The sequence below is a fragment of the Nycticebus coucang genome, chromosome 1, assembly GCF_027406575.1.
Source record: "Nycticebus coucang isolate mNycCou1 chromosome 1, mNycCou1.pri, whole genome shotgun sequence".
In the NCBI taxonomy this organism is placed as follows: domain Eukaryota; kingdom Metazoa; phylum Chordata; class Mammalia; order Primates; family Lorisidae; genus Nycticebus; species Nycticebus coucang.
Genome location: NC_069780.1, coordinates 147,144,242 through 147,166,849, shown reverse-complemented (window position 1 = coordinate 147,166,849; position 22,608 = coordinate 147,144,242). Strand labels below are relative to the sequence as shown.

Sequence of the window (22,608 nt, the reverse complement as noted above, 5' to 3'; positions counted from 1 at the left end):
AATTCTTGTGTGTGCTTGTTTTTGTTTTTATTTATTTTTTTAGAACAAGTTTTCTTTGGAAGTCTCTAACTTGAGTCCTGGACAATGATGAAATGAATACCCCACGGTCTCATTTTCCAGGATAGTTTCAATTTCAAATACTTTGTCCTGTTGTTAGGTCAACAAAGTTGTCCCGTTGTTAGGTCAATTTTTAGAAAATGAAAATACTCTAATTAGAGCCACTCTAATTTCGTAGGAGCCAAAGCATCCCTGACTCCTCATACCTGCCACTGGTCCTCTACTGACTGTCATAGATAAAAATGCTAACAACTGAGGCAGAGAATCTGCAGGAAGTGGAAGAGCACCGGGGTCCCTCCTCACAATGCTCCAGGGCTCTGGGAACCAGCACATACTACCCGGTCCTAAGAGGGACACTTTCTAGGCTAATGTCCAGATTTTTAGGTTACCATTTTTTCCTGCTTAAAAGGCAATACGTGTTCTATGGAAGTTTTAAAAAAGTAAAACTCTGTAAAGAAATAATTATCCACAATCTGTCCAGTTATAACCTGACTAGGATTTTCACAGCTTCATTGTATCATTTTATCCTTCTCATCATCCCCTTTGCTTGCTTTATCTTAATGAACCTTCATGAAATTCCTGCATGGTAGCCACCAGTATTCCTCATTTTTCAGAAGAGGAAACAAAACCTTAGAAAGGCTAAGCAACATCCTCAATGTTCAAGGCATGTGTGGGTTTGTGTATAATCAGCAGCTTTGAGATAATAAGGAATAAATGTCTATCCTTTTCTCTACATATTTTTTTACATTAGTAAAAAGTTTTTACAACATTAAGAGCGTGTAAAGTGAAAAAATACCTAATACAAACTGCAATTGTATTTTATAAAATGCATGATGATACAAATCATGTCCTATATATGCATATGAGAGAAAAGATGGGTGAGAACAAAATAAAAATATCAGTACTGCCTATCCCTGCACGGCAGAATTATATTTCTTTTTTAAGTGTTCTAATTTCTCTACAATGAGTCTATACCATTTTACAAAGAGAAAGAAATACTTTAAAAGAAAGCAGTGGTGCAGCGGCGCCCATAGCTCAGTGAGTCGGGTGCCGGCCACATACGATGAGGCTAGCGGGTTCGAACCTGGCCCGGGCCTGCTAAAACAACAGTGATAACTGAAACAACAACAAAAAAATAGCCAGGTGTTGTGGCAGGTGCCTGTAGTCTCAGCTACTTGGGAGGCTGAGGAAGAGAGTCGCTTAAACCCAAGAGTTTGAGGTTGCTGGGAGCTGTGACACCATGACACTCCACCCATGTACCCATGGCGACATAGTGAGACTCTGTCTCAAAAAATAAAAAAATAATGAAAAGAAAGATTTTCATGACTTCACAGTATTACAAAGTATGAAGTAAAATAATATATTTCACCATTTCCTTATGGTTAGGCATTTAGATTGTTGTCAATTTCAGATAAACTGAACAACTCTGCAAGGACAAACTCTGATCTTGATTTAGGCGAATTGCATTTAGCAAGTTATAGGAATTTAATAAAAACTAAGTTTTATCAAACTAAACCCAAATTCATACTTTCTCCTTGATGTTACTAGCAGAATATGACACTGAGTTACTACAGACTGAAAAATGTAGAAATACAAGGATGATAGGATTCTGCTTTTTTTTTTTTTCTGGCCGGGGCTGGGTTTGAACCCGCCACCTCCGGCATATGGGGCCGGTGCCCTACCCACTTGACCACAGGTGCCGCCAGGATTCTGCTTTTAATAGAAGTCAAAAAAATGTACAGCAAATCACTATGTCAGACCCACAGTAATTATTCAAAAAAAATTAATGCCATATATTTTTAGAATACTAGGAAGGTGTTACTAGATATAAACTGAGGCCTTTGCTATTTCAAAAACGGTTTACTTATAGGCAGTATTCAAATTTACATAATAAATGTATGCTGGTCTACTACTCTACATGTCTAATTCTTACAATAATTTGTATTGATTTCAGGAAAGACAGATTAATAAATGTTAGGACTACACAGGTAGAGACACAGAAGGCTCATCATTCCCTCAAAGTTACATTCCCTCTAGGTCACTTAGATCTAGAACACAGAATTTCTAATTTCTAAGTTAGTATTATATTTCTTGAAGGTCACATAATGGGGGGATTATTTTGATCATATTTATTGTATAAATGCAGAAAATACTACAAAGATTGTATAAAAATACACAAGCTAGTTTATTTGTCTGAGATTCTTGTTTACCAAATATGCTTTTTCAACAAAGTTCCTAATAAAATTACTTAACATAAAAAGAACAATGATTGCATGCCATATAGGGGCCAGAAACAATACTCCTATTGTTTTGTAAACTTTGTCTTTATGTAGTGAATATCTTAATTCACAGTGAAAACAAGTGATTAGTTTTATATCTATTTAAAAAGAAAATTAATTACTCACAAGCTGTAATGATGTCAAGTATTTTTTCCACCATAAATACTTCTGGTAGGCAGGTCCCAATGCACAAAGCCCATAGTAGGTATACATGACTACATGGACAGCTGTGTTCAGAAAGGCATGGAATGTTCCCAAACCACCTGGAAAATAAAATGGTTATAACAAGGGGGCATTGTTCCCTAAAATTAAACACATTTTTGTCTCTACTGAGATTTTAGTATAAATTATTTCTTAAATTTTAGTGGAGAAAAAATATCAATGCTGTTAAACAGTCATTGGATTAGAGTGAGCTGAATAATATATTAAAATATAAAATACAAATCTTATAAAGTAAATTAGCATGTCATTATTTGTTATATATTTTTATTTATTTATTTATTTTTGAGACAGAGTATCAAGCTGTTACCCTGGGTAGAGTGCTATGGCATCATAGCTCACAGCAACCTCCAATTCGGGCTCAAGCGATCCTCTGGCCTCAGATTTTTTTTTTCCTGCAGTTTTTGGCTGGGACTGGGTTTGAACTTGCCACCTCCAGCATATGGGGCTGGCACCGTACTCCGTTGAGCCACAGGCGCCACCCCTATTTGTTATATCTTAAGATGGTTTACAATTTGAGTTTACTTAACAAACTTAGTTGAGTTACATTTTAAATATGTTACATTGCTAAATAATCGTAGTAAAATTCAAATTTTAGTGAGGATTAGCATACATAAAGTATAGCAAGAACATTAATCTTAAGTGTACAATGTGATGTTATTCACAGATGTATACACACCAAAATCAAAACAAAGAACATTTCCAACACTACGTGAGATTCCCATGTACCCCTTTGAAGAATATACCCCTCCCAAGGTAAACTTTATTCTAACTTCTACCATCAGCTATTAGTTTTGCCTGTTATTAAATTTCACCTAAATGGAATTACATAGGATAGACTCTTTCACGCCTGCGTCCCTTCCATCAGTGTAATGTTTCCATTCATGCATCTTGGTGTGCATATTAGAAGACTGGCCTTTTTACCACTGTGTAGTATTACTACACTGTGGCCATGCATCACTTTCCATTCTCCAACTGAAAGACATTTGGGTTACTTCTAATTTGGGCTACTTTAAATAAAGATGTTAAGACTATTTTTGTACATGTCATTGCATGAAATCAAATTCACTTTTCCCACCGTCAATAATTTTAATTAAATAATTTTGTCAGTAAAACTACTGGCTTTTATTAGTAAGCTATGCCAAATTTGCTTTAATCAATCATTGTTTTTCCAAAATAAATATCTGCTAACTGTTAAATCGTCCTTCCTAACTGCCTTCATTTGATTATGCCTTCCTATCTTGGTTTTTCTCTTCTAATTTTGTATCTCCTCCTGATCACCTTCAATTTACAACAGAAGCAAAGAACACTCAGAAGTATAAGAAAATAAAAGAGCATTTCAATTGTCATTAGCTATGCCATGAGTACAGTGAATGGAGTAACAGTTGATGGCAGGGGGAAAAAACAAAAACTCTTTACTATGGTGTTTTTCCTATGAAGAATAATCTAGAAGAATCTGTAGTCTTTTTGTTTTTTAAGATAGGATCGCGCTTTATTGCCTGAAGTAGAATGCGATAGTATCATGATAGCTCACAGCAACCTGCAACCTAAAACTCCTGAGCACAAGTGATCCTCTTGCCTCAGCTTCCCAAGTAGCTGGGACTGGACGCGTGTGCCGTTACACCTAAGTTATTTTTCTATTTTTCGTAGAGACAGGGTCTCACAGCTCAGGCTGGTCTCAAACTCCTGGCCTCAAGTGATCCTCCTGCTTTGGCCTCCCAAAGTGTGAAGGTTACAGGGTTAAGTCACCATGCTCAACCAAAATCCATATTCCGTATTTTTTTATCCCATTTTTTTTAATCTGAGATTTTTTTTTCTGAGATTTTTTTTTTAATTTCAGGTTAATCTGAGGATACAAATATTTAGGTCAAATTATGTGCATTTGTTAGGTAACGTTTAAATTGTAGCCAAGTTCTTCACCCAGGAGGTGTGCTGTATACCCTTACATTGTATAGTTGTCCCCCCACCTGAACTTAATTGTGTTTTTCTCAAATATGGGCATAGAGTTGTTTATCTATTGGTCTTATATTAGTATTGCATACATTGTATATGTGCTTTTCCATTTTTGTGATATTTTACTAAGAATGCTTTTCAACTCCATCCAGGTTAATTTAAAAAATGTAAAGTCTCCATTTTTGTTGTTGTTGTTGCAGTTTTGGCTGGAGTCTGGTTTGAACCCACCACCCTCAGTATATGGGGCCAGCACCCTACTCACTGAGCCACAGGCACCGCCCCTAAAGTCTCCATTTTTTATGGCTAAATAGTGTCCCATGGTATACATGTACCACAGTTTATTCATCCATTCATAGGTTGATTCCACATCTTAAAGATTGTGAATTGAGCTATGATGAACATTCTAGTGCAAATGTCTTTATGGTAAAATGATTTTTTTTCCTTCTGGATACATACCTAGTAATGGGATTGTGGGATCAAATGGAAGATTTACTTTTAGCTCTTTAAGGATTCTCCATACATCTTTCCATAGGGACTGTATTAGTTTGCAATCCCACCACCAGTATAAGAGTGTTCCCTTCTCTCCACATTCATGCCAGCATCTACAGCTTAGGAACTCTGTGATGGGGGGCTATTCTCACTGGCATTAGGTGATATCTCAGAGTGGTTCTGATTTGCATTTCTCTGATGACTAGGAATGATGAGCATTTTTTTTTTTTTTGAGACAGAACCTCAAGTTGTCACCCTGGGTAGAGTGCTGTGGCATTACAGCTCATAGCAACCTCCAACTCCTGGGCTCAAGTGAATCTCCTGCCTTTGCCTCCCAAGTAGCTGGGACTACAGGCGCCTGCCACAATGCCCAGCTGTTTTTTGGTTGCAGCCATTATTGTTGTTTGGCAGGCCCAGGCTAGATTCGAACCCACCAGCTCAGGTGTATGTGGTTGGCACCTTAGCTGCTTGAGCTACAGGCGCCGAACCATGATAAGCAATTTTTCAGGTGTTTTTTTGCCATTCGTCTGCCTTCTTCAGTGAAATCTGTATTCTTTATGTACATACCTGACTCAGCTAGCAATATTGACCTGGAATTTAAATTTTTCTCTAATATTGTATTTATTTAATTCTGACTTTTTTTAATTCCAGAAATAAAGCAAAACTCATAAATCAGAGCTAATTGTGGTAGAGGAAGGACCAAATTCATAAACAATATTAACTATAAAAAGTTTAAAGGAAAATACAAATTTATCATTTTTAATATAATCTTCGAAGGAAAAGTGTAATAAAACTGTTAATACAGTAGAAACTACTTTTTAATAATTTTTCATAATTGCAGCTATTTTAGATGTTTCTAGATGCTACCACTGATAAAGAACTCCTTTAAAATAACCTGGGTTTTTTTTGTTGTTTTTTTTGTAGAGACAGAGTTTCACTTTATTGCCCTCGGTAGAGTGCCGTGGCATCACACAGCTCACAGCAACCTCCAACTCCTGGGCTTAGGCGATTCTCCTGCCTCAGCCTCCCGAGTAGCTAGGACTACAGGCGCCCACCACAACGCCCAGCTATTTTTTTTGTTGTTGTTGTTGCAGTTTGGCCGGGGCTGGGTTTGAACCCACCACCCTAGGTATATGGGGCCGGCGCCCTGCTCACTGAACCACAGGCGCCGCCCTAAAATAACCTGTTTTAAATAACTACTTTTAAGTCGTCAAATAATTCCTCCAAGCCTCATTCATGCTCTACTGTGTTTCATAAACTTTCTCCTTCTGACTAGAGTAAATCAAATTTTAGCTAACCTCTCAATTATCAAAAATATCAAGTCAGGAGGAACTGAATTAAGGAAGCTTATTAACAACTTTCCAACTTTTATTATTTACATTTGGATTGGTCTCTTTTCCCAAAAGAAATTTAAATAAATAAATTACAGTGGTGTAAAAACACCTTTTCTAGTGTAACTTAACATTGGAATAGTTTGTCTTATTTCTGATTATTTAGGAGTCAAGCTACTTACTGTGGGGATAAGCCAAATAACTCTCAAGTCCACTTGTGTCTCATGGTAATATACACACAGGAAATCTATTTTACTCTTGATAAGGACTGTATGAGAGCCATTCCAACTAAGACACCTCTCTCACTATTTGGTAGAGGAATGTCTATTTTCCCTTTGGGCACTTTCACCATTTAAATGTCTGAAAATGAAAATCCTATGGACAGGGATTTAAGCACTCGCACAGATAAGTGTGAAGAAGGGGTTACTGATCAGAATAAAACAAATTAACATACTTACTTCAGTAATGATTATTTCGTAAGCCATTTTAATAAGTTTATTTACAGAATAATCACATTTTAATTAATAATGCTTTCTGCACCTTCTTAGGAAGGCTTTTCTAACAAAGTATTCTAAGTTTGCTTTCTTCCTTATGCGGCTAAAAACAAACATCTCAGGATCAATTATAATTAGTGCTATCACATTTTATTCTTTTGCTTTGGAAAAAAATAAAGGAATCACCTGGGTGATTGTCATAATTCATAGCTCTTGGAGGGGGTATACACATAATTAATATAAAAACCTGCCACAGAAATATTTTTATCACATTCAAAAGAAAAGCTGGATTGCCACTATCCCAGCAAGGAGTGTAACAGGCAAACAGGAAATTAAATACTAGATAAAGACTAGCTGTGCTCAAGTTTTTACAAATAGTTTAAACTGGACAGTCTCGTTCTAGGAATGGAAGCTGGTGCCAAACCACAGTTCTGGAAACAGCTCTCGCTTTTGAGCTAATGGCTGAATAGGTTATCAGGTACGCTGAACAAGTATTTACTAGAATTCCACCCATAAGACTGAACAGGGATCCCAGCTCAGGACACATATGAGGGAAAAGAAAACATTGTTTTCCACCATTTATGTTTTATAGAGAAGAAAAAGGACTAAGTTGTGGACAAGGAACCCATTATAATGTGATTGACGTCCATAACCACGGTAACGTTCAAAAATTGAGGTATATCATAGTTAAACTTTTCATTATTGAAAAGCATTGCTTGCTGGCTTGGTGCCCATAGCACAGCAGTTACGGTGCCAGCCACATGAACCGAGGCTGGTGGGTTCGAGTCCGGCCCAGGCCAGCTAACCAACAATGACAATTGCAACAAAAAAATAGCCAGGCGTTGTGGCAGGCACCTGTAGTCCCTGCCACTTGGGAGGCTGAGGCAAGAGAATGGCTTAAGCCCAAGAGTTTGAGGTTGCTGTGAGCTGTGACACTACGGCACTCTACTCAGGGTGACATAGTGAGACTCTGTCTCAAAAAAATAAATAAATAAAAATAAAAAAAATAAAAGCATTGCTTGTTTTTGAAATGGAAGCTATACTATCAATGGACTCAAATACAGAAGTCAGAAAATTGCTCAATTCTGTTCTTTAAATATAATTCCTTTTTCTCATTATTGAACTCTTAAATATAAAAAAATTAGAAAATGCAAAGACTGGGAGGGAAAATAAAAATAAAGGAGAGAGAAATGCCTCCCCCCGCCCCTTTTTTTTTTGAGACATAGTCTTATTCTCTTTTCCCCAACTAGAGTACATCATAGCTCACTGCAGCCTCAAATTCCTGGGCTCATGGGATCTTCCTGCCTCACCTTCCCAGGTAGCTAGGACTACAGGTACCCCCTAACACACCTAGCTAGTTTTTCTGTTTTCAGTAGAGATGAAATCTCACTCTTGTTCAGGCTGGTCTCAAACTCCTGAGCTCAACAAATCCTGCCTCCGCCAATCAGAGTGCTAGGATTACAGGCATGAGCCACTATGCTTGACCAGAAATTACTTTTTGTTTCCATATCTCCAAATCACCTATGTTTCTATTTTGGAATATACTATCTTTTGGCCTTTTGGCTAAGATCAAGTATATATTTCAGAATACTGCCCTGCAGTCTTTTTCTCTATTTATATTTATTCTTCAGTGTTGTGACATTTTATTGTGGTCTCATGAAAAAAAACAGTATAAATAAATTCTAAGGGTGTAAAAACACCTTTTCTAACATACTTTAAAAATAGTCATCTATTTCTGATAATATAGGAGTCACACTGCTTAACAGAGAAGGTGAGCTAAATGCCTCTCAATATCATTTTTGTTTCACAATTATATACATATAAGAAATCATAATCACTCTATTAGTGAATGTTTAGATTTTTTCTAATTTCTCATCAGCACAGATAAGGTGCCAAAGTATATCTGTAGAAAGAACTGAGAGGAACTATAGGCTTATGAGAGCAAACAAAAACATTGAAAGAAATAAGTAAAATAATGGAGGTTAAATAATAGAGCTACCCTTGATTTGAGAAATGGACATAGCTGAGATTATCTTGGCCCAATATAAGTTAAATTTTTACATTAACAAATATAAGTAAAAGTAGCCACATACACTTAAAAAAATTCCTTAACAGAAAAATGCCTATTTTGGCTTAGGAAATATTTTCCATAACTGGAAAATCTAAAGCCTGTAAGCTATGGTAGGAATAGCCCTTGACTCACAGTTCACAGCCCTTGGAGCTCCTCTGCTTCTGGCATCCCCTTCCCGCCACTGGCTATTCATAGTCTCTTCATGCTCTGACTCCCTCTTCCCCCTACAAGTACAGGGTCTAGAACTAAAATAAGAGTTCCTCAATCGTGCTCTCCTTTTTCATTTAGTCTAGCAGAGTCAGAATGCCTGATAGAGGCAAACTACTCATAGAGATGCTAAAGCATTGCCTAAGATGGGCTGTCAGCCTACCTGAAGACTTCTTAAATTTAGGAAACTAACATAAATAAATTCCTCAACCAAATTTTGCTAAGGTAAGAAGATGTCCATGGAGATAACATTAATTAAAACATTATGAAAGGGGTGGCGCCTGGGGCTCAAGGAGTAGGGCGCCGGTCCCATATGCCAGAGGTGGTGGGTTCAAACCTAGCCCTAGCCAAAAACCACAAAAAAAAAAAAAAAAAAAAACATTATGAAAAACGTTATAAAATTACTTGCACACTAAGACTGAACAGAGATGCCAAGTCATAGAACATACAAGACAGAAGAAAAATTTATTTTCTACTATTTACATTTTGTAAAGTAGAACCATTTTATCCAATTCTAGATGTTTAGAAGAATAAAACCAAAATGAAACAAACGAAAGGACTCGCTGGCCAAGCTTTTAACTTAAAACTATTTTTGATCTTAAGAACAGTATCAGTGCATCTTTCAGTACAGTTAAGATGCTTTGGGAAATTGGGATAAGTATAATTTGACACATCTTTTTTTTTTTTTTTTTTTGTAGAGACAGAGTCTCACTGTACCGCCCTCGGGTAGAGTGCCATGGCGTCACACGGCTCACAGCAACCTCTAACTCTTGGGCTTACGCGATTCTCTTGCCTCAGCCTCCCGAGCAGCTGGGACTACAGGCGAGAGTTGCTAGGGGCTAGAGTGTGCATCAGCTACTAAAAATTTGAAGACAAACAAGACATAGAACTTTTGAGCTATACATTCTAACTTCCTGGGACAATATAAGGAATAAATATTTAAACATATTCCTAAAAGCCACCAGGCTTTTACCACTTATCTATTCCTTTATTTAAAGACATTTAAAAGATAACTCAATATGTGTAGAAAAATGTGCCCAAAAGTTATGTGTATCTGAAGAGTGGGAAGAATCTAATTAAGAACGTATGTTTATGTTTCAGGTAATAATTAATGAAAGTTAAGAGTTTAACAAAAACGACTCTTTGATTTTTTAAGTTTCTTGTAACTCACATTCGGGGGTGACATTTTTGTTCATAATATACACAAATGTTATCATTTATAGTACATGATCCCAATTTTCCCTTGGCTACCTGCAGCAAATTTGACTCCAAACCACCAGGTCCAAGGCATGATAGTATGATGGAAGACGTGAAGGAAAGTCACTTGGCTATTTTTCTTACGTAGAACAAAAAAGACCTGAAAAAAATGTGAAGAATATCAAATTCATATAAAAGCATATGATAATTTATAAAGTATTACAAAAATATCAGCAAAGTGCAAACTATTTAATATTATAATTTGCTTTGAAAGTCATAGAATGATTGCAGAGTAGCTGATTCTCCAAGGGACAGCTCACAAATTAACTAATACAAAGGAGCTTAGGTAGAATGCCTAGTCATGGGAGGAACCAATAAAAGGGTGAGAAGAAATTTTATGTTAACTTAAAAATCAAAGACATAAAGTGAAAAATATGGCCAGAATTAACTGAAAGAAATACTCTTAGTAGAAAAAAAAAATCCCAGTAGATTTTGAAATACATAGGAAAACAGAACAGTCTTGATTCTTAGGACTGAAATGATTATACATTACTCCCTAACAGAGCCTACCACTCTGGATAAGGGATTGGGCAAACTGAAGGAAGACTTGAATCAAATCAAAAGTTAGCACATTATTATTAAAGAAAGATGAAGGGAGAGAAACTCGAAGAGTTAATTTGAGAAATCTGATGGAAAAGAAATCAACGCTACGCAGGAAAAATGAGAAGGGGAACAAAGGCATTGTTCAGACTGAACACACCCTGTGGTTTGTAGACACTCTACAGACGAAAGAGTAGAATTTTTGATTTGGGGGTGATGTTTAAGAAATATTCTACAGCAAAGCTCAGAATACCAGTCCTAAGTTAGACTTTTAAGTGTGGAACTAAGCAGAATTGTGCAAAGAAAGATCAGTAGGACCGTTTGAGAAATGCCTTTTAGGGAACATCAAAGCAGCGGCAGTTTCCACATGGAAGCTGGAACTGAGAAGCTGCAAAGCAGATAATGGATTCAAAATGCATTTGCTTATCCACATGCAGGGAGACAGCATGGTGGAACAGAAAAAGCCAAGAACTAGCAATCTGGGTCCTAGTCCCAGACAGTATCAGCGTTACTCTGGGTATGTGGCTTAACTTCTTGCTTCAATTTCTTTTTCCAAATGAAGACTCTGGACTAGATCAATGATTCTCAACCCTGGCTGTGTACTAAATATCCAAGATGCTTTTTAAAATAGCCATGCCTGGTCTCTACTCCAGATCAATTGGCACCGGATCTCTGAAGGTGAGGCCCAGGTTTGGTTTGGTTTGGTTTTTTCTAAAGCAATTGATTTCATTGCACCATGAGAGCGGACAACCACACAGGTTTTCAAAGTGTTGTCCCTGGACCAACAGTATCAGCACCAACTGAGAAAATGTTACAAATGCAAATTCTAGAGCCCCACTCGAGACCTACTGAATCAGAAACTGTGGGGGTGGGGGGGTAGGCGTCCGTGTTTTAATAAACCCTCCAGGTGACTGTAATGCATGCTACAATTTGAGAACCACTGGATTCCATGCTTACTAGAGTCACTTCCAATTCTAGCAACACATGAATAGTCAACTTAGAAGGTGAAGCATGGTGAGATTTCCTGTAAGAAATGTAGGGGTATATATTCCCAAGAGAGAACACACTTGTCGGTCTCAGAGCCAGCACTAGTTCTGAATAACTAAGATACACTTTTCACAAAGATATAATAAGCCTCCTAAGCTACTCTGTCAACAGAAGCTGACAGCTCTCTCCTCTCATCACAGACTCCCATTCATGGCACTTGCTTCTCCCAGGACCTGGTCACCCAAGTTCAGAGTCGCTATGGTGTTCCCAAAATTCCTGACAGCCCAGGGGTAATTTATGTCCGCTGCTCTTTGCTTTCTGAACTTGATTCTTAAAACAACTGTCACCCATCTACATAAAGATGCACAGTTTTGTAATATACGTTATAGTGACACATTTAATCAAGTGGTAGCTGAAGTAAAAAAAAAAACCGTTAGAGTTCACAAAATACTGAAAAATAAGCTTATCCCATCTGTTCTATTAAATTACTGATAATAAAAGGTAAAAAGATAACAGTAGGTCTGCCTGAGGAGGAGAGATAACCAAATTTATCAGACAACTGAACTTGGGCCGTTCACTGCTTTCATTAATGCAGCAAACATTTACCAAATGTGGTGACCACATACTCACAGTATCTAATAGCTCGATAAATTTTGAGAAGTAATAAAGCCAGCAGGTCCGTGCCATCTGCAGAAACACACCAAGACATAGTTTTATTTTTTACGTGGAAGAAAAGTTTGTTTTTTTTTATTTTAGTAAAATACACATATCATGGAATTTATGTGTATCTGAATCATTTTCAGTGTACAGTTAAACACATTCACATTGTTGCGAAACCATCACCACCCTCCATCCATAGAACTCTTTTCATCTTCAAACTGAAACTCCGTGCCCATTAAACAATAATTCCCCATTCCTTCCCAACCACCCAACCATTGTACTTTGTGTTTCTATGAGTTCGACTACTCTAGTTACCTCATATAAACTAAAATCATGCAGTATTTTTCTTTTTCTGGTTGGATTATATCATTTAGAAAATTGCTATCAAGGTTCATACATGTTGTAGCGTGAGTTATAATTCCTGTCCTTTTAAAGGCTTAACAATATTCCATTCTATGAATGCATCACATTTTTCTTTTTTTTTTTTTTTGTAGAGACAGTCTCGCTGTACCACTCTCGGGTAGAGTGCCATGGCGTCACACGGCTCACAGCAACCTCTAACTCTTGGGCTTACGCAATTCTCTTGCCTCAGCCTCCGAAGCAGCTGGGACTACAGGCGCCCGCCACAACGCCCGGCTATTTCTTTGTTGCAGTTTGGCTGGAGCTGGATTTGAACCCCCCACCCTCGGCATATGGGGCCGGCGCCCTACTCACTGAGCCACAGGTGCCGCCCTGAATGCATCACATTTTTAAATCAATTTCACCCAAGGACTCCTGAGTTGCTTCTACCTTTCAGCTATTGTGAATAACACTGCTATGAACATAAGTATACAAATATCTCTTCAAGTCTCTGCTTTTACTTTGTCTAGGTATAAACCCAAAAGTAGAATTACTGGATCTTTATTATTTTTTTTTATTTGTATTTCAGGGTTATTTTATTTTTTATTGTCTTTTGTATATAGATCATAAATACATTTATGCCATGTTCAGTGTATTGATTATTTATACAAATTGGAGTGCTTACATCATACTAATCAACATAGCTTTCACCTCATTTACCCAATTATAGCATTAGGACATTGTGTTCTATACATGATAGATCCAATTTATACTTGCAATGTGCTGCATAGCCGTGGTCCTCCTAGTATCCCCTACTATCTCTAGTATCTCTCTCTCTTTCACTCTCCCTCTCCTTCCCTTCTTCGTCCTAGGCTAAAGTTGTGTTTCATTTTTCTTTTTTTTTTTTTTTTTTGTAGAGACAGAAAACTTTATGTCCCGCGGTAGATGTGTTTCATTTTTCACTTTATGGCCCGCGGTAGATGTGTTTCATTTTTCATATGCAACTGTGAGTTATTATAAATTGGTTTCACAGTAGTACTGAGTACATACTTTTTTTCCCATTCCTGAGATACTTTACTAAGAAGAATATTTTCCAGCTCCATCCATGTAAACGTAAGAATTGCTGGATCTTTTTTTTTGTGTGTGTGTGTGTGTGATTTTTTTTTGGCCGGGGCTGGGTTTGAACCCGCCACCTCCGGCATATGGGACCGGCACCCTACTCCTTGAGCCACAGGCGCCGCCCGAATTGCTGGATCTTAATGGTAACCCTATTTTTTAATTTCTTAAGGAACTAGATATTATTTTTAAAGCCAAGAAATTCAAAAAGAGAAGCACCAATTTTCATTTTATAGAAAATTATACTCCTGACTTTCTTTGATTATTTTCTGTAATATTTAGCTCTATTTTCCCCAATACATATTATCTGATAATTGAGTCATTTGCTCACTTTAAATTCACATACAAGGTAGCAAACAGAGTCTAAAAAGTTTTAACATTTTGAGTTGCAAATTTTCCCAAAAAGTAACTTACCCTCAAAGCTGTGGGGGACCGTGAATAGTCAACAATTTCACATCGAAATGAATAACCTGTACCCCAGCCAGACATCACAAACTGCAAGAGAGACACGCATATTAATGAAGGAAAGCATCTGCTCAACAACTACACAACAAAAGGTGGTTTTGATAACGTCGCTTCATGATGTTACCAGTTGAATCAGCAGTCGCTGCACAGGAAAAAGGAGCTAGAATGATTACAAACTACAAAACATGCTTGCTACTATCAAGAACTTTCAAATCCACAAATTCATATACTATTTCCATAAACTGTGTTCTGGCTAAAATGGGGAATGATAATATAGTGAACAATAAAATACTGGGATTGTTTTGTTTAAACAGCAAATATGGGTAGGTGATTTATACAAACATATCTATAGATGTGTGTTTGTGTACTCTTAAAGGGAGTACCTGGCTCTGAATCAGTCTTTTCTGGAAATTACCAATCTTTCCAATTAGTCAATAAGTAAGTGAGCAAATCAAAATTCCTCAGTGTATTCATTGGATGGCTGTGGCAACTGGGCTTAATGTTTTTCTGATATTGTTTATTAATAACATTCTAACAGTGGAACTTTTTATATAAATGTCTGTATTTCAGGCTAGCAATAAGGAAAAACAGTAACTCATGTTTGGCAGATAAACTCTGATGAAAGTGGCATATAAGTATCTCAATTACTAGTGGTGAATGGGAGACAGAAACTCTGAATTTGAGATATTTTGAACCTTTTTTTACAGTGTAATTGATAAATTAGGAATTGAAACTGGTTATCATGTGGATTCTTTTCAAGACTGAGACATGTATTGGGGGACGTCACAATTAATGATATAATCAGGCACAGAACCTAAGATTACCAGAGCATGGAGAGAGTTGAGAGACACTTTGGTTCGATCTAAATCCAATTGACTTTATAAAATGAGGGATCTGAGGCAGAGAGAGGTTAAGCAACTTGCTCAAAATGAGGTAGCTAGTTAATGGCAGATCTGGAACTAAGTGGTCCCTTTGTCTTCTGGCTTCCAGGTATGCTCCCAACACCATATTCTAACGTGCTATATCCCAGCTCTGAGAACTTGTGTTTTCTTTGCTCCCATCTCCATTGCTCTTTTCCTCCAGTTGCTCATTACTTTATAAGGGACAGTAAAGAGTGGCTTGTGAGTTAATTTTGAAAATAAAGAAGAAACGGAAACCATCAGAGTGAGCCCAGACTTTAGGACTGTGAGAAATAAGACCAGAGTAGATTTAAAGTGATCCAACCAGGTGGATATGCAGCAAGAATCAGGTTGGAAGGATGCACGTGGTGTCAAGAGAGGTTAGCGGGGCTGTGCGGGGCCCCTGCGAGCCCCAGTCATGACTAAGCACAAGCTGTGCTGTAAAGGAAGTTAAAAAAAGAGGATGAGGAAGCCAGAGTTGGAAAAGAAGTAAGAAATCCCAGGAAAGAAGATACACAAGGCAGCTGAGGCATGCTAATAGCAGAGAGGGAGAGAAAGAGTCCATGAATTCGCTTTTGGGTCCTGAAGATCCCCCAATAACATGTAAGCCATAAATTCCCTCACCTACTGCTTTGTATGAATCTATGTTTTCTGTTCCCCTGGCAGCCCAATAAACCAAACCAAAACAGCCCACCATCCCATAGCACATCAGAGCATACAGAAACCAAAGGTCCTACCATGTGATGACACTCATTACAGAGTCCAGATGAACTCTGACATCAGACAGACCTGGGTTCAAATGTCAGTCCTCCACCTACCAGCTACATCACTTAACATTGCTTGATTTCTCTGAGCATGAGCTTCCTCAAAACTAATACTGATAGATTCATTCAATCATCTATTAATGCTAACCATTTGCTAGTCCTTGGAGTAAATGTTAATTTTTCTCATTACCTACAAGCAAATTTTACTGAGATCCTCTAGTGAGTTTATTATTTGGTCTATTGCATAATGATATTTTGGCAAATACCTGCTCTAGTGAGATCAGTTTCCAAAATTCATTAAATCTCAAAGGTTACCCTCATAATCATAACAAAACCATAATGACATAAACAGGAAGACTGTGGCAAAATTTTCCCATTAGGAATACTGAAGACACTTGCCTCATAACACATATACACAGAAAAAAGTACTATGAAAAAATTGTACGTTATCATTGCTTTCTTGAGTTCAAAGGGTTTTCGATTCTCCATGAGCTTTGGTCCCAGAGAAGTGACAAAATAGACATAGAGTCCCAAGATGATGGTTTGTGGCAGAGGTGAGGACATGAGGAGCCAATCTTCCACTCTTGGATCTAAGAGAAAAACAAGATGTAAGTACATACCCACTTAGCCAGGAGATATCAGCAATATTTCTTTAACCAAGCACCTAGATCCCAATATTGACACTGGAGTATTAGGGCAATGATCTTCAGGAAGGGTGAAGAGAAATCACCAGGAATAGTGACCCATGGTGTGGCTAGAAACAGTGGGGCTGTCACCACCCCTAAGCCTAGGGCTGCTGGAGGTAGTAGTTACCAGAATCCAAAAGGAGAGAGTCACATGAGAGGCCCTCTAGGAGAGGAGCTGTGTTACACACCAAATATTGTGTCTGCCTCAAAATTCACATCTTGAAATTTTTTATGCAGAATGTGATAGAATTAGGAAGTCTTTGTGAGGTAATTAAGTCACAAGAGTGGAGTCCTTATGCAGGGTGTTAGTGCACGTGTAAAAGGCATCCCAGGGAGCTCTCCTGCCCTCTTTCCCCCAAAGACACAGCAAGATGGGAGTCTGCAGCCCAGAAGAGGGCCCTCACCAGAACCTGACGATGGTGACATCCTGATCTCATGCTTCCAGCTTCCAAAGCTGTGGGAAATAAATTTCTGTAGTTTATAAACTGCCTAGTCTGTGGTACATTGTTACAGCAGCCCAAAAGAGTAAGTCAAGCTGTGATGATCACTTGAGGGATTTGTCCAGCCCAAGACAATCCTGCAAGTAAGGGGCCAAAGGAAGAGACACCCCAGCTCTACATTCCTTTCTCCAATATCATGGGCGATTGGGTGAACCCAACCAGAAACCAGAGGGCAGGGGAGCAATCCCAAGGATATAGTCTTTACTGGTTGTTCTCCAGGGCCCAGCACAAGGTGAAAGTGGATCTGGAGAAGAAGACACCACGGAGGGTCCCACCACCCATCTATAAACACTATTAACATTTTGGTTTTTCCATTCAGACATTCTTTTACTTGTAAAAATATGTGTTTCTGGCTTTTCTTAACTTTCTTCTTAACCCAAGAAAACTGGCACGCTTCTACAAATACTATCTCATAGAATCACAGAATTAAAGGAGACATTAGCATCTTCTAAGTACTCAAAGTGTGGGTTCTAGGTATTCAAAATGTGGTCCAGTCAATTTGATATTTTGAGCAAATAAAAAATATGTGTTGGCCTCACAACCATGTAAACAGAAATTCACCTGCTTACTGCCAGTTCCAGGTGAGCAGAGTTGGATCAATTAAAAATTGCAACTCAAGATGAAATATGATTAATTCTTGAATAATTTCAAGTAATTCAGGTGTAATTTTACTAAAGAGACATATGAAGCCAGCGCATTAGGAACGCAAGTAAATACATGTAAGTTTCCAAGAGCATCTGACTCAAAGATGAACCTTGACTAACCTAAGGATCCTGAGTATCATTGCTGTTACTAACTGAAAAGGAGGGGGGAAGTGCAGCTCTTACTCATTAAAACTGCTAATGCTGTGGCCACTTACTAACAAACTTTGAATATCTCTGCAAGTCTGACTCCTCCAGTCCCCAAATTTCTTCAACAAAACTCTACAATCGATAACTCACTTGGCCTCAATTTTAGTGAAGAGCTTACATTTGAAAAGTTGGATATGTCTGCTTTAGTTAGTAAAGATGATTTTTTTCTGCATTCAAATGGGTCTTCCTCAAAAATAATGACAGATGCCACTGTCCAAAGAAAGAAGAAAAAAAAAGAAGAGAAGAGAAGAGGAGAGGAGAGAGGAGAACAGAGAGGAGAACAGAAAAGAAGGGAAGGGGAAGAGGAAAGGAAAGGAAAGGGAAGGCAAGAGGAAGGGAAGGGAAGGGAAGGGAAGGGAAAGAGGAGAAAAGAGAAAGAAAGAGGGTCCCTAGACATTGAGGAAATTAACATATGATTAACGAAGCCCCCTATGCAAGCAAGGAAGGGAAAAATTATTCAATAATTGTTAATATGAAAATACTACTTAGGAGAAAAATGAGTTTGTTCCTTACCTTATATCCTACACTAGCATGTTCCAAACCATGCAATGGAAGCAAGGTTTCTCAAGATTTCCCCCCCAAAGTAGGGAAAGGCCACTAGAAGCTGAGTGAAACAGGCTGCTTCACTGCAGGATTTCTTAGGGCCTCCTATTCACTGTTAACTGCCAAGATAGGAATGGTGGTATGCAGCATTCTCCACACTTAGTTGGCCATGGAAGACTGATTTTTTTTGTAGAATGCCATTTAACATATATGCAACTAATGCTCTGTGGAACACAGTTTGGGAAATCTAGCCATTTGCTGAAAATACATTTGTAAATTGAACTATTAAAGATTAGTGATAAGAAAAATAGGAGCAGATTATTTTGAGATATAGTAAGAAAAAATATAAAATTTTGTAGTTGGTTAAACATAGGGAATAGAAGATAGTTAGAAATTAAAGAAAATACCTAGATTTTTTTTGTCTAGATAACTGTATCATCCCTCAGACTGGGAACACAGGATTAGGAGCAAGATTGGTCAAGAAGATACATCTTCTGTTTTAGATCATCTCACAGTTGGGGTGCATGTAAACACTCATGTCAAGACTTCCACAGGCAGCTCCATATATGGACCTGGCCAGAGGGAGAGGTTTGGAAGTCATCATCCCATAAAAGCTGAACAAGAAAAGCAGTGAGATTCTTAGGAAAAGTAGATAGAGTGAGGAGAGTAAGTGCTCAACTCAGACTCCCGAGGACTCAGCAGGAAGGCCAGGAGATGAGAAAACTAAAGACGATTCAGATTCAGAAGGAATGCCTGGAGAGGTGCAACGAAAACCAAGAAGTGAGACAGCCTGAAACCAAGGGAAGAGGAACTTTTGGAAGGAGTCCAAGTATCAATGACCACAATGACAGATATGTTAATCAGCTTCATTTAATCATTTTACATGGTATATACATATGCACACATATCATAGCATCACTTTGTACCCCATAAACATACATAATTGTTTTTTAAAACTTTCTTTACTTTTTACTCATGGGACTCTGTTTTCAGATACATATCATTATAATTTGTTGATAAACAGTAATTTTTCAAAGAAAAGATAAAATGTAGATGAAAAGTGCCCCTAGATTTAACAAAAGGAAATCACTACTGCTCTTAGCAAGAACACTTTTAGTAAAGCACCGCACAAAACAGAAATTCAACAAACTTTTGCTGAGAGACACTTTTATTTTTTATTTTATTTTATTTTTTTAGAGACAGGGTCTTCTTTAACCACTCAGGCTAAGGTGTAGTGACATGATCATAGCTTACTGAAGCCTTAAATCCTTGGCCCAAGCAATCCTCCCACCTAGGCTCCTGAGTAGCTGGGCTTACAGGTCCACACCACCACGTCTGGCTTGAGATAGATTATTTTATTTTATTTTATAAATTTATTTATTTTTTGAGACAGAGTCTCACTTTGTGGCCCTCGGTAGAGTGCCTTGACACAGCAGCCTCAAACTCTTGGGCTTAAGCAATTCTCTTGCCTCAGCCCCCAAGTAGCTGGGACTACAGGCGACCGGCTATTTTGTTTTAAGAGATGGGATCTCCCTCTGGCTTAGGCTGGTTGTGAGCTTAGGCAATCCACCTGCCTCCGCCTCCCACGTGCTGGGCTTAGAGGCATGAGCCACCGTGCCGGGCCCTTTCAGATAGTTTTTTAAAGACACGATGTTCTAAAATTTTAGTAGTTCTTTCTCATATTAAGATTTGTCATGGTTTTAGGATATCTGGTTGCCATACGCAATTAACATGGACACGAACCAGTAACATGGCTACAGGTCTGTATATCACAAAGCAAATCTCAGTAGATAAAGGTTGTCACAGAATGGGGAACCACAGAATAGAATTAGAATTGATCAAACTTGGGTGGATTTCTTGTACAAGCGGATAATACAAACTCTAAATACATGAATATTATAACCCATATTACTATGTCTAGAAGACTATCAAAGAAGACCTCTGAAAGGATGTTAGCATCACCAACTTTGTGTGTTGAGAGTACAGATTATTCTAGTTGTTTTCTTTATAAGCTATTTCAAATGATTCTGCTATTAACAGCCATCACATCTATGGTTAAAAACTAGGTTAAGTTTCAATAAAAGAATTCCTAAATTAGAGATATATTTTATTCTTTTATTGACTCAGCAGGAGGAAAAAAAATCAAATGATGTCATCTCTCTGTTCTTTCTTTGGTGCAGTAGGAAGAAAATAAGCCAGAAAAGCGTGCTGGGCTGACTCAGGAAGCAGAAGAAAATAAATTTAAGATAAATAATTTTTCTCTATAATTTAATATTTTCAGCACACACATTTTCTTAAAGTCCTATATGGAATTTCAAGCTCTATAGACAAAAAATAATTATGGGAAAACTGGTTAATTCCATGAATGTTATTTTCAAAGCAAATAATTTAAGAAAAAATACTAAGCTTTTTAAATCCTAATTCAGCAAAACTCTGAAGTCAGATAGTCTGTGTTGTGATCCTGGTTCTCCCAGTGGCATACTGTGTAAGCTTGGGCAATTGACTTAACTTCCATGTGCTTAGTTTCTTCATCTGTAAACTGGGTGTAAAACAGCATGTATTTCACAGAGGACTGAACGAGTTATTACATGTAAAGAACAAAGTGCTCAATAAACTTATTACTGTTATTATAGCAGATCTCAATTCTATCAGCATAGCAGAATCACTTCTGGAGTATTTAAAAGTTAATTGGCATACATGACCCTGGTCCAATTAAATCAGAATCTAAAGGTATGGGCCCCAGGCATCCACATTTTTTTTTTTAATTGGGCAGAGGACCTGAATAGACCTCAAAAGAAGACTTAGAAATGACCAACAGATAAATGAAAAAATGTTCAACATCCCTCATCATCAGAGAAATGCAAATTAAAACTGCAATGAGATATGATCTCACACCTGTGAGAATGGCTATTATCAAAAACAAAAACATCTGGAACAAAGAGAACCACTGTACACTGCTGGTGGGAACATAAATTAGTGTAGCCATTATGGAAAACCATATGGAGAGTTCACAAAAGACAAAAAATAGAATTACTATATGATCCAACAATCCCATTTCTGGATATATATCCAAAGGAAATAAAATCAGTATGTTGAAGACATATCTGCACTCCCATCTTCTTTGTAGTATTATTCACAATAGCCAAGATCTGGAATCCACCTACATGTCCTCTGACGGATGAATCGAGAACATGTGGTACACCTACATGATGGAATACTACTGACTCTGAAGACATAAGGAAAGCCTGTCATTTGTGATAACATGCATGGACCAGAAGATATTTTGCTAGGTGAAACAAGACATGTCCTCATTTATACGTGGAGTCTAAAATAACCAAATTCATAGAAGCAGAATAGGATGGTGGTTACCAGGGACTAGGGGCCGAGAGTTATAGGGAGATGTTAGTCAAAGCATACAAAGTTTCCATTAAACAGGAGGAAAAGGTTTTAAGATTTATTCCACAGCATGGTTGAGTATAGTTAATAACTGTATTAAATATTTCCAAATTGCTATGAGTAAATATCAAATGTTTTCACTACAAAAATAAGTATTTGAAATGTTGGATATGTTAATAAGCTTCATGTAATCATTTTACATTGTACACATACAATGCAGTATCACTTTGTACCCTATAAATATATACAATTGTAATTTGTTATTATATAGGCTGGCCATAAAGTTCGTATGCAATTTAAAATAGTTTTTAAAAGCTGCCCAGGTGACCACAAGGAACTGCCCTAGCTAGCAACCAGGGGTTCCTGGGGTGGTTCCTTCTGCTTTGCTGGGGCTGAAGCACTCTGCCTCGGTCAGCTGCAATCGTCTTTCATGTGGTTTTCCTGCCACCTCATCCAATCTGTTACCTTGTCTTCATAGAATTGTCAAAGTTGCTTTTTAAAAGCA

At 37.7% G+C, this 22,608-nt stretch overlaps 1 protein-coding gene across 4 annotated transcripts in view; it reads right to left on the bottom strand.

The window, feature by feature from the left end:
• The window catches only part of ELOVL7 (ELOVL fatty acid elongase 7), a 106,310-nt gene that overhangs the window by 3,266 nt on the left and 80,436 nt on the right, over positions 1-22,608 (bottom strand). For 3 of the 4 annotated variants that reach the window (XM_053590198.1, XM_053590208.1, XM_053590216.1), the window contains 5 exons: positions 16,527-16,717; positions 14,414-14,494; positions 12,515-12,571; positions 10,352-10,457; positions 2,463-2,599 (listed from right to left, as the gene is read on the bottom strand). In XM_053590198.1, coding sequence (XP_053446173.1) covers positions 2,463-2,599; positions 10,352-10,457; positions 12,515-12,571; positions 14,414-14,494; positions 16,527-16,717 — 572 coding nt within the window. The remainder of the gene's footprint in view (positions 1-2,462; positions 2,600-10,351; positions 10,458-12,514; positions 12,572-14,413; positions 14,495-16,526; positions 16,718-22,608) is intronic. The other variant, XM_053590227.1, reaches the window with a different exon arrangement.